Below are 12216 nucleotides of genomic sequence, written 5' to 3'. Positions count from 1 at the left end.
AAATCATTCATGCTGAGAGGGACAGAATGGCCTAATTCTGCTCCTAAGTCTTGTTGTCTTGTACACACGTGGAGTACTGCATGCAGTTCTTGTCTCCTTATTTGAGAAAATATATACTGGAGCAGAGGATTTTGACTTTTGAGAAGAGATTGAGTAGCCTAGGCTATATCCATTGTAGTTTAGAAGGATGGGTTGGGGGGAGGGGGAAATCTTCTGGAGACGCATAAAATTACAAATGGAACCAATAAGATAGAGGCAGGGAGGTTGTTTCCATTGGTACGTAGGTGAGGTTAGATCTTGGGGACATAGCCTCAAGATTCAGGAGAGCAGATTTAAGTCTGAGTTGAGGAGGAAATGCTTCTTCCAGAGGTGAATGTGTGGGATTCTCTGCCCAATGAAGCAGTAAAGGCTGACTCATTAAATATATTTAAGATACAGTATATTTAGATGGATTTTTGGAGTTGTGGGGAATGGACAGGTAAGTGGAGCTGTCCGTGGGTAGATCAGCCATGGAGTGAAACACAAAAGTCTGCAGAGGCTGTGATTGTGGTAAAAACAGAAATGCTGGAGGAACTCAGCCTGTCTTCCAGCATTCATAGGAGGTAAAGATATATTACCAATGTTTCTGGCCTGAGCCCTTCTTTAAGAGAAAAAGCAGACAATCCCTCAATAAAGAAGTGGCAGGAGGAGGAGCACAGACCAACAGACAAAAGGTGAGAATTGGATATGAAGAAGAGGTCAAGAGAAAGGAAAGGTGAGAATTGATAGGGAGTGGGAGGTTTATTTATAAATGGAGAGCTGAGGTAAAGGAGAGAGAGAGGGAAAAGGGAGAGAGAGAAAAAAAAACTAGTGCACTACAGGAAAGGAGGCTTGGAGAAAGATGGGGTGGGGGTCTAACGGAAACAGAAGCCGATGTTTTTGCCATCTAATTGGAGGGTGCCCAGATGGAATATGAGGTGTTGTCAATCAGGTTACTTAAAGACTTAGCTTGTGACAATTTCCTCTGAGGAAGTAGAGGTGTTGGTGCACTTTCCTGACTGTTGTATTGATGTGGGTAGACTAGGACATCACTAGATATGCTTAGCTATCTAGATTGCTGTCAGTACTGCAGATGTAAAGTTTCACAACATGAACAGCACTTCACAGTTAGATATGCCAGGTCTCAGTGCAGGAATTCACCAGAACTGCACCACACTGTGGTGATGAGTACTTAGACACGGCCATTTTCTGCTTCTCCTGAGGATACTGTGCAGTCCATCTGGTGGATTGTGACTCCCTACAGTTGAACAGGAGTGTGAAGTAGCAGAGCGCACAGCAATCCCTCAAGTAAATAAGTCTGTGGGAAGAGTGGGGGGGGGGGGGGGGGGAAGAAAACGACACTGTATATATTGAAAAGGAAAAAGTATGTATCTTGGTCAATGTGGTTTATGGTGTGAAAAATAAAAATTTTTTAAAAAAGTAAATAAGTCTGCAAATGCATGAAAACTGGAACACATTTCTCGAGCATTTTGTGTATTGTGACAGTCCCACAGTTCTCTTTGAAAGGTTCGTCCTGGTTTTACTTCAGTTCTGGGTGATTATTTCCGATGTTTCTGCTAGGTTAATGTGACTGCTTGTGGCAGTGGAAGTTACCGACTGAATCTGCCTTCGGACTGTAATCATGCTTTAGGTGTCTGTGTCTCTGTCCACAGGAGAACCTGCACTCACAGCAACAGGAACCCTGGAGATACACATCACTGAAGTGAATGATTATGCACCTGTCTTGCACCCAAGAGTGTCCTTTGTGTGCAGTCAGTCAGCAGAGAGTGAAGGAGTCATCGTTTGGGCAGAGGATGCTGACCTGGAGCCTCATTCCAAGCCCTTTCATTTTGAGATTGTTCCCGAAGATTCCCAGCTTCCCCAGAACTGGACGATTCATCTCCTCAATGGTAGGTGTCAGCAACGTGAGTAGCTGGGCACCAGATCCATGCTCCTCACTGTCACCCACCTCAGATTCTCTGCCAGACTGAGGTGGGAAAGGGAAACCCATTCAATAACAGAGTGAATGTGCCAGAGAGAAATGATCAAATTAACTTCTATGTCAGCAGAGAAATCCACCACTATAGAGGAAGAAGCTGTCAACCTATGCTGAGAGTGTGTGATAGAACAGTGATGAAGGCTTACTCTGTATCTAATCTATGTCCCTGCTCTGGGAGAATGTGAATTGACAATGTGACAAAGTAACCTCTGTTTGCTCCTCCATCACCTTCCTCCCACTCTTCTGATCTCAGGATTTGTTTCAACTTCAATTCCTGCTGATTCTTCACCCCCCCCCCCCTCCCCTTTGACATCCCTCTTTCTGATGTTGATCATCTGTTCTCCACAGAGACCGTACCTTCATGCCCCTGCATGCATATATCAGAGTTCATGGGCCGCCCTGACCTTGAGCTTCCTCCATCCCTGCTTACTGACGACTCCACTGCTCCTCATCCTCTTGGACACCTCTCTCGGACTTTCATGCTCTCTTGACCTTTTCGATTCTCACTGCCGACATGACACCAACCACCTCAAATTCTCCCCTTGCCCCTCGGAATGTACAGCACTCCATTTCCTTCACCTACACCCCCTCACCCACTTCCCCCTCCCCGGTCCACGACCACTAACAAACTCCAGGACACTTTCTCCCAACTGTCACAGATCTCATCGTATCAGGATACCTCTCCATGACAGCCTCCAACCCGATAGTTCTCCAACTCCACACTTTCTAAGACTCGCATACAGGACTGTATTGACTCCATCCTCTCCCCCTTGTCCATTCCTTTCCCACCTACTCCAGAACACCTTCCACACCCTCCACCACTTTGACAACAATCCATTCACCTTCCCTCTAACCTGCTGCATGTGTTTCAAGCATGAAATCCCAGATCCCTTCATGGTGTAGCTTTCTGTTCATTCTCTTTTAAGTAATTCATGCTTCTTTTGTTCTTTCTTCCATAATAACTACATTCTCCCACATGAGACTCGTTTTTAACCTGCCCTACTGATATCTTGGTGCAACCCTTTGCATTCTTCTCTCAGATTGGATTCCCACCTGTTTTTGTAAATGTGGCTTCCTTCCATTCATCTCCTTGTGCTGCCATGACTGTGTTGTGGACCCAGCACGAGAGCCAACGTTCCTCCACTGGTCACCGGTTGTCAACCTGAAGATGACCCCTCATCCCGACTTGCTGCTTCTTGCTGCAGGATCCATTCACACCATCATTATAGTACCTTCATGTCTTGCTGGCCTCCCTGGGATAAAGCCAAGAGGTCATAAGTGTGAGCAGCTTATGAACTCAGACCCTGGACAGGCAGGATTTGTGCTGAGTGGGAGGTCTATCTCTTTGTCTGCCTTTTGGCAGGCAGAAGGCAATTTTTTGTAATATTTTATGTTGTTACTATTAGTATTACGTGACAATAAAGGAATCTTGAATCTAGCACATGGAGAGTTGCAATCCACCAGCAGCATCTGCCCTTCCAGAATGTTGGGAATCATTGAGGGAATGTTTCCTGGGGCTTATCACAGGGAGACTATGTGATGCCTTTGGTTTTCATTTGCTCGTCATACCTCTCCACAGACACACATGCTCGGGTGAGAGTGTGGCGGGAGATCAGCCAAGGGACCTACAGTCTACAGGTTCGGGTCAGTGACTCTGGAGAGCCACAGATGAGCCAGTTGCACAGCCTGAATGTGACTGTGTGTCACTGCAGAGGCCAGGAGGAGTGTTCGTCGGGAGTGGCTGCTGTGCTGGGTTCACGCGTGGGCTTGAGTTTTGGAGCCTGGATGGTGATTCTCAGTAGTGTCCTGCTCTTACTATGTGAGTATCAGCGCTTACTCAGTGACAGGCTTGTCATCCAGCAACCTGTCCCACAGCCACCCCGGGGAGTTGTAAAATCCCTCCTTGGCGGCCCTGACATGGGTGTGGAGCTCCCTCCTCGGCGGCCCTGACATGGTGCGTTGCTGCCTCCTCAGCGGTTCTGGTGGGGGTGTGGCGCTCCCTCCTCAACACCCCGAAGCAGTGCAGTGCCCCCTCCTCAGCACCCCCAGTGCAGTGCAGTGCTTCCTCCTTGTGCGGCGCTCCCTTCTCGACACCCTGGCATGGTACAGAGTTTCCATCTCAGCACTCCCTCCTTGGTAGCCCCAGCTCGGTGCAGTTCTTCCTCCTCGTATGGTGGTCCCTCCTCCGTGCCCCTCAAGAGTACTGGGTAAATAAGAAGCATATTAAATACAATGTTGCAAAGTGTACAGTCATGCACTTAGGTAGAAAAAAAAATGGGTACATTGTGTTTTAAATGGCGGGAAAATTGAACATTCCCAGATGCTCAGGGAGTGCTTATTCAGGATACCTTGAAGGTAAACTTGTTTGTGGTGAAGAAGACTAATGCAACTCTGGCCTTCATTTTAAGAGGAACAGAATAGAATACAAGAGCAGGAATGTGATGTCGAGGCTTTAGAAGGCACTGGTGAAACCTCACTTGGAGTATTGTGAGCAGTTTTGGGATTATTTAAGGAAGGTTATGCTGATGTTGGAGAGGGTTCAGAGGAGGTTCACGAGGATGATTCAGGGAATGAAAGAGTTAATATATGAGGGACATTTGACAGCTCTTGGCATGTTCTTGTTGGAATTTAGGGCACAATTTTAAGATTGAAGGGTGTTCACTTAGAAAAGAGATGCAGAAGAATTTCTTTAGCCAGAGGGTGGTCAATCTGTAGAATTTGTTGCCACAGGCAGTTGTGGAGGCCAGATCATTGGGTGAATTTAGACAGAAATTGATAGGTTCTTGATTAGCTAGGGCATCAAAGGTTATGCGGAGAAGGCTGGGTAGTGAGTCCGAGTACAACAATGGATCAGATCATGATCAAGTAGAGGGGCAGGCACAATTTTCTGCTCCTGTCTTAGGACTTTTTAGAAACATATAACTTTATGAAAGTGTTAAATAAAATCAAGGCAGGAAAATTGTTTCTATTGGTAGGTAAGACTAGAACTAGGTGATGTAGCCTCAACATTCAAGGGAATAGATGAAGAGAAACTGCTTTTCCCAGAGAGTAGTGGTGGCTGCCTCATGAAATATATTTAAGACAGTTAGATTTTTGCATGGAAAGGAATTGAAGATTATAGAGAAAAGGCAGGTTGGTGGAGCAGAATCAGCTGTGATTTATGAATTACAGACCTGACCTGAAAGGACAGATACCTGCCTTGTGTTGCAAAGGCTGTGTTGCTGCAGTTTTCCGATGTATCTGGGCACGTTCCAAGTGACCTTTAGATGTTGCTTGGGATGAATCTGTGGAGGTGCATCCAGTGCACTGGAGGAGCAAAGGTTTAGGGCAGCTAACCTCAGGATCTTGGCCTCCACAGAGGTGAGCTTCCTGAGTGGATATCTTGCCTGGTACTTGGTTGTGGGTCACAGGACAAAGTGATGGGATTGTGAGTACCTCTGGGTCTGCCCCAGTGCCAGTGCTAACACCTCTCTCTTCTCACATTTACAGTTCTCATCTTGTTGGTGGTGGTCACAGACTGGCTTCACCGTCAACTCCATCGCAAGGGACTCCTGGCTGAATCTGAGGATGATATCCGGGATAACATTTTAAACTATGATGAGCAGGGAGGAGGAGAAGAAGATCAGGTTCGTGGATGGTGGAACACTTCATCTTTACTATTCACTGAGCTACTGTCTTCACCCAGTTTGTGGAATAAAGTGAAGAAAGTTGTTTGAGGACACAACAGGACATAAAAATGTTGGAGAGTTGGGCGGAGTGATGGCATTTGGAAATTAATCCAGGGAGCTGTGAAATAAAGGACAGTTAATGGTAGGGGTCTTCAGAGTGTTAATGTCCGGAGACCTAGGGGTGCCATTCCATAGCTCACTAAAAATGGTGAGACAGGTGGATGGCAACTGAAGAAAGCATTTGGTGTGCTTGCCTTCATAGGCTGAGGCATTGAGCACAACAGTTGGAAAGTCATGTTCCTGGGGTGGACAACTTTTAATTTTTTTGGGCGTCGCGGACTCGTGGGCCAAAATGGCCTGTTAACGTGCTGTATGTCTAAATTAAAAGTTAAAAGGTTCCCCCCCCCCCATCCCCCTGTTTTTACACCTTTACAAAACATTGGTCAGGCTGCTCAACGTATTGTGTACATTTTTAGTTGCCACCCTACAGGAAGAGTGCAGAGAAACTTTGTTAGGATGCTGCCAGAATGGATATTGATAGGCTGGGTTTATTCTCACTGGAACACAAGGTTGTGTAGTAATGTTATTGTCTATAAAATCATGAAATAGGTTGAAAAGTCAGTCTATTACCCAGGGTAGGGAAATATAAAACTAGAGGTCACAGGTGAGAGGTGAAATTTAAAGGAGATCTGAGAGGTACATTTTTAAAAGAAGGTGGTGAATATCTGAAATGAGCTGCCAGAGAAGGTGGTGGGACAGATAATGTATAAAAGGCATTTGGACAAGAGATGGATAGAAAATGCGGAAGGGGTTATGAGTCTCAGGGAGGCAAATGGGACTTGAGTGGATAATTATTGTGCATTCTGTGGTACATAATGAAAGTAATATAGAAATTGCTGGAAATGTTCAGTAGGTTAGGTTGCATCCATGGGAAACATTGATATTTAATTGGCAGTCTTGGCTTTCACAGGTTCAAGAAATAGAGTAGAGGTGTGCACAATGTTTGACCCAAGTAATAAAGTAGAGGTTTCATGGGTGGGACATTGGACAGTTCAGGATTCCTGTGAGACTGGTTTGGATTTTGTGGCCTCCAGTAACTGTTGCTCTCTCTCCCAGGATGCCTATAACATTGACCAGTTGAGAAACCCAGATGATGAATTGCCACAGATTCCAAGCAGAGAAAAACAACCAATCCGAAGAGATGCTCCCTTCAGCCAGAGGCAGCCTCGCTACCCCAGGGAACCTCCAACTGACCCGAGCAGCATTGAAGACTTCATCAATGAGGTGGGTATCTGAGCTCAGGAGGTATCCTATGTTCTCCTGCAGAGTTGTCCATCCTCTAGCTCCCCTCCCCCCGAGATCTACTGTTCCCTTTACTGAAAATAAACTTTCAGTAAAGGAACCAATCTTATTTGCTGAAATTAGTGGAAAGTCATGCAATTAAATAATGCAGACCTGAAATGTGTGTAATTAGGTCATTCGTCACGTGAATGACAAATGTATGTGACCAAAAAGCCTGTCAATATTTCTGTGTGCTGAGTGTAGACCACACCACTCACCTGTTCCCAAACAATCCCCAATCCAGCCCCAGCCTCCTGGCCACTCTTGGCTCACCAGTCCCCTGCTCTCTGGTCCTTAGCCACCCCCCCCCCCCCCCCCCCAGCTCTTGGCTCTCTGGTCCCTGGTTTCCCCCAATCTCATGGTCCACAGTCTCTGGTCCCCATTTCCCCTGTTTCCTGTCTCCAATCTGGTTGAAGTTCTACCTGAGGCACTGCTGCAGTTTATTGGCCTCTGGGCACTGATAACCTCCAGGTGTGGACAGGAGTGGAATCAGGAACTTTGTGCAGAAACACCCCATACTCTGGATACACACTCCTATCTCACACTGACACTGCCATGTCTCACTTCTCCACCTTAACTCCACTGTAAACTTTGTTGCTCCATCCATCTACTGTGTGTTGCCACATGCTGCTCTAGGCCATGCTGTCTGCCCATCACATGGGTCACTCCACCCATCTTGCTCATCTTCCCACGTGTTTCCCTGCCTGACGCTGTGCTCTCCTTCACCAACATGAGGATCACAAGATATGGGAACAGAAGTAGGCCCATTGGCCATTCGAGTCTGCTCCACCATTCTAATCATGAGCCAATCCATCCTCCCACTCAGCCCCAATCCCGGGTTTCTCTCCATACTCCTTGATGCCCTAATCAAGTAGCTGTCAATCCCTCCCTTAAATATACCCAATGACCTTGCTTTCACAGCCACCTGTTGCAAAAAATTCCACAGACTCTTGATCCTCTGACTAAAGAAATGTTTCCGCTTCTCTGTTTTAAATCAACCCCCATTTATCCTGAAGTTGTGCCCTCTTGTCCTAGGCTCCTCCACCATGGGAAATAACCTTGCCACATCTACTTTATCCAGGCCTTTCAGTATTCAAAATCTCTCAGAGGTTCCACTCTCATCTTTCTGTATTCCAATGAGTAGTCCAAAAGCTAACAAACCATTCCTCACATGTTAACGCTATCATTCCTGATATCATTCTGGTAAATCTTCTCTGAACCCTCTCCAACATCAAGTCTTTTCTCAAATAAGGTACCCAAAACTGTACACTTTCCTTGAAGTGAGGTCTCAGCAGTGCTTTATAGATCTCATAATTATATACTTGCTCTTATATGCTATTCCTCTAGAAAATATTGCCAACATTGCATCTGCCTTCTTCACCACTGATTCAACTTGAAGGTCAACCTTTAGGGTATCCTGACGAGGACTTCCAAGTTCCTTTGCACCTCAAAATTTTGAATTTTCTCCCCATCTAAATAATAATAGTCTGCCTCTCTATTTCTTCTACAAAATACATGACCATACACTTTCCAACATTGTATTTCATCTGCCATCTTTTTGCCCATTCTCCTAATCTATCCAAGTCTCTCTGCAGCCATTCGGTATCCTCAGCACCACCTCTCCATTTATTTTGGTATTATTTAGCCACAAAGCCATCTATTCTGTAATCCAAATCATTTTTATACAACATAAAAAGAAGTGGCCCCAACACCAAGCCCTGCGGTAGACCACTGATAACCGGTAGCTGACCAGAATAGGATCACTTTATTCCTACTCTCTGTTTCTTGCCGATCAGCCAATGCTCTACATGTGCAAGGATCCTTCCTCTAATTCCATGGACTCTCATCTTGTTTAGTGGTCTTGTGTGTGGCACCTGGTTGAAATCCTTTTGAAGTCCAAATACACAACATCCACTGCATCTCCCCAGTCTCTCCTACTTGTGATCTCTTAAAAAAATTACAATAGGTTTGTCAGGCATGATTTTATTTTAAGGAAACCATCCTGACTTGGGCCTCTCTTTTCATGCACCACCAGATATTCCGTAACCTCATCCTTGACTCTAACAGCTTCCCAACCACTGACATCAGGCTAATAGCTCTATAATTTCCTTTCTGCTGCCTCGCTCCCTTCTTAAACAGTGCTGTGACATTCATGATCCTCCAGTCCATCAGAAGCATGCCAGACTCCATTAATTCCAGGAAGAACATTACCAATGCCTCCACAATCTCTACAGCTACCTCCTTCAGAACCCAAGAGTGCATTCCATCCAGTCAAGGAGACTTATCAACCCTTAGCTTCCCAAGAATCTTCTCTCTCATGATTTTGACTGCACTCACTTCTCTTCTGAGAGAGCTATGGGAGTCCACAGTGAAGACTGATCCAAAATATTCATTCATTTCCTCTGCCTTCTTCTTGACTCCCAATACAATTTCTCCAGCATTGTTTTCTTCTGGGACTATGTCTACTTTGGTCACTTATTTACTCTTGTATATTTAAAAAAAAGCTTTTAGTATCCTCTTTAATATTACTTGCTAACGTCCTTTCATAATTCATCTTTTCCTTCCTAATCTCCTTCTTAGTTGAATGTATAGATATAATTGACACTCTGGGTTTGAAAAGACTTTGAATGGTTCTCTTGTTTTTGTAACTAATTTATTAAAAATAAAGTCAATTTTTGGAAAAAAAAAACCCTTCTCCTTGGACTGTGCGCAGGGACTGGATGTGGCAGACAACGACCCTGATGGGCCTCCATACGACACAGCACTGATCTACGACTACGAGGGCGAGGGCTCTCTGGCCGAGACTCTGAGCTCCATCACGTCACAAGCCTCTGACTCTGACCAGGATTATGACTACCTCAGTGAATGGGGCCCTCGTTTCAAGAAACTGGCTGACATGTACGGTGCTGAGTAGCCCAGGCCCCAGACCGCACCGACAAATGCAGCCCCAGATCCCACTGCTCACTGGGGCTCTGAGACCCACAAAGCAAATGTCACATTTGTCCCAAACACTAACGTGTGAAATGACTCCATTCTGTGAACTGAGTGAAGGGCTAAGAACACTGACTGAACTCCAGCAGCAAGTGGCAGTGCTGGCAGGCAGACCAGGTGGGGTCATCTGGCAGCTTGACACCTGATCACTGGGGATAGAGGGTCAAGGGAGAGAATGGGAAGTGGCAGAGAAAGGAAGAAAAATTAGCACAAAATGAGAGTGTAGATAAGGTCTGGGAGAGAGTGGGGAGTGGGAGTATTTTTGGGGAGATGGAGAGTGAGTGGGTATGAGAGTGATTTGGAGCAGAGGATATTGTGAAATAAAGTAAGTTGAAGGAGAGGCTGGTGGATGCAGGGTCTGGGGTTCAGGATGTGGGGTGTGATGCAGGGTCAGAGGTACAGAGTAAAATGGAGACGAGAATGCATATGCTGAACTCTGGAGGAAAATGATTGGTGCAGAAAATAGTTAGGTGGCGCGTTGCAGTGGGATGGAGCTGCCTGGCTGAGGTCACCCTAGTCCCAGCAGGTAGTGAAACACAGAAGTCTGAAGTAAAAACACAATGCAGCACAGCAGGTCAAAGAGTGTACTTTATATTGCAAAGATAAAGAGACATAACCAATGTTTTGGGCTTGAGGTATGAAGGGCTCCCAGCAGCTAGTGTGAGCCCAGAATCTCAGTCTCTGACCCATTGCTTATTCTGTTGGAGTGGGTGCACTTCTCTGGTTAGCTCTTGCTTGGCACCAATTCAGCACTCTGATCACTGAGTTCACAGAAGCTTTCCATTTTCCCCCCAGTTACTCTGCTGCTCTCATTACGTTTTGCTGTTGGCTAGTTCCCTTCTCGTGCATCAGAATTCTGGGTCTGATATTAAATTCCATCAGCCTTTGATTCCAACACTTCAACACCTGTCTAGCCCAACCTGCCATTTCTTATCCACGCCTCAGCTTCTGCTTCATTCAAACCTGGCCAATTTGCCTTTGTTTTCTGAATGGTTCTGCAGTTGTGAAGTGGCCACATTGCTGGAATCTACTCAAGTGTCCAGATCCATGAACTGGAGGCTGGCAGTGAATCCAGACTCACTGGCTGGGACAATGTATGTTCATGAAAATCAATAAACCTGCAACTGGAAAACCTCTTCTCCATAATGTCAAAAAGAGCAATAATGATGCACCTCCTTTATCTCTCTCTTGGACAATGTAAAGGGAGTAAATGTTTATTGCACCAGTGATATTCATCATAAAATAAATCACTCAAGTCAGTCAGAAAATATACTCTTCTGTATGCAGTCCTTTACCCAAGACCATATCATTGATTGCTCAGGCAAAATCTGTGTATGGAGAAGAAGAGTTAATATTTCATGTCCGTACCCTGACAATGGAACTAGGGAAAAAAAATTGATTCCATTTCTCCCTTCACAGATCGACACGATCTTCTGTAGCCCTTGAGTTACTTAGTCTTTGGCATATTTTGTTCCATTATCTTTGAAATTACATGCAGACATCTGCTACGAAGAGGAGGCTTTTCAAATTTCCAGAAAAAATATTGTGAGCAGTTTGGAACTCAGTGAAATAAATTTGATTTAGAGAGCAAAAAAAAAGAATGAGAGTAAATGGGCAAGAAAATAGAGTGCATATGACCAATTTGTTAAAATAAGGACTAGCGAAGGTAAACGTAAGTAATTTACCATGAGAAACAAGATTCATAATGCGACAAGGCAACTAAACAAACTTTGGCTTTCCTATAACAAAATAACCACAGATATACTAAGGGAGCAAGACTCTTGAGAAAAAAAAGGAGGAATTAAATGAAATTGGTATTAGTCATAAAATGAAAAAAATGAAAGTGATAAATTCTCAGGGTCTGAAAATATGCATTCCAGGGTCCAACTAGGGAAATGGTGGATGCATTGGATGTCATCTTCCAAAATTCCTCAGATTATGGAATCTTTCCCGCAGAATGGCAACGGAAAAAAGGCTGGAGAGCCGAGACTTCGGATTTCAGATTTATTGTCAGAATACGTCCATGACATCACATACAGCTCTGAGATTCCGTTTTACTGTGGGTGTGGCAGAACTACCACTAATTGGTAGTTCAAAAATGAACTGCCTGCAGTGTGAACTTGTAAACAATCAAAAGAACTGTCAGTGTTGTACTGTATTTCTAAAGTAAGGAAAGGATGACGTGAGTAATTGCCAATC

At 45.0% G+C, this 12216-nt stretch overlaps 1 protein-coding gene and 1 long non-coding RNA gene across 6 annotated transcripts in view; one reads left to right on the top strand and one right to left on the bottom strand.

Moving 5' to 3' along the window:
• cdh15 (cadherin 15, type 1, M-cadherin (myotubule)) overlaps positions 1 to 11285 on the top strand; it is a 40357-nt gene extending 29072 nt beyond the window's left edge. The window contains exons 10-15 of the mRNA XM_069901934.1: positions 1692 to 1928; positions 3597 to 3836; positions 5507 to 5643; positions 6802 to 6969; positions 9740 to 9924; positions 10813 to 11285. Coding sequence (XP_069758035.1) covers positions 1692 to 1928; positions 3597 to 3836; positions 5507 to 5643; positions 6802 to 6969; positions 9740 to 9924; positions 10813 to 10906 — 1061 coding nt within the window. The 3' untranslated portion in view covers positions 10907 to 11285. The remainder of the gene's footprint in view (positions 1 to 1691; positions 1929 to 3596; positions 3837 to 5506; positions 5644 to 6801; positions 6970 to 9739; positions 9925 to 10812) is intronic.
• Positions 1 to 12216, bottom strand: part of LOC138744978 (uncharacterized) — a 49471-nt gene that overhangs the window by 32448 nt on the left and 4807 nt on the right. For 4 of the 5 annotated variants that reach the window (XR_011345903.1, XR_011345906.1, XR_011345907.1 and 1 more), the window contains exons 2-3: positions 5216 to 5578; positions 3071 to 4220 (exon numbers count right to left, since the gene is read on the bottom strand). This is a non-coding gene — a long non-coding RNA (uncharacterized lncRNA). Of the gene's footprint in view, positions 1 to 3070; positions 4221 to 5211; positions 5579 to 12216 lie in introns of all 5 variants that reach the window. The other variant, XR_011345904.1, reaches the window with a different exon arrangement.

This window comes from Narcine bancroftii, chromosome 10 (assembly GCF_036971445.1).
Source record: "Narcine bancroftii isolate sNarBan1 chromosome 10, sNarBan1.hap1, whole genome shotgun sequence".
NCBI classification, from domain to species: domain Eukaryota; kingdom Metazoa; phylum Chordata; class Chondrichthyes; order Torpediniformes; family Narcinidae; genus Narcine; species Narcine bancroftii.
Note: the sequence above shows the minus strand (reverse complement) of the source record. Positions and strands in the feature narration are given on the sequence as shown.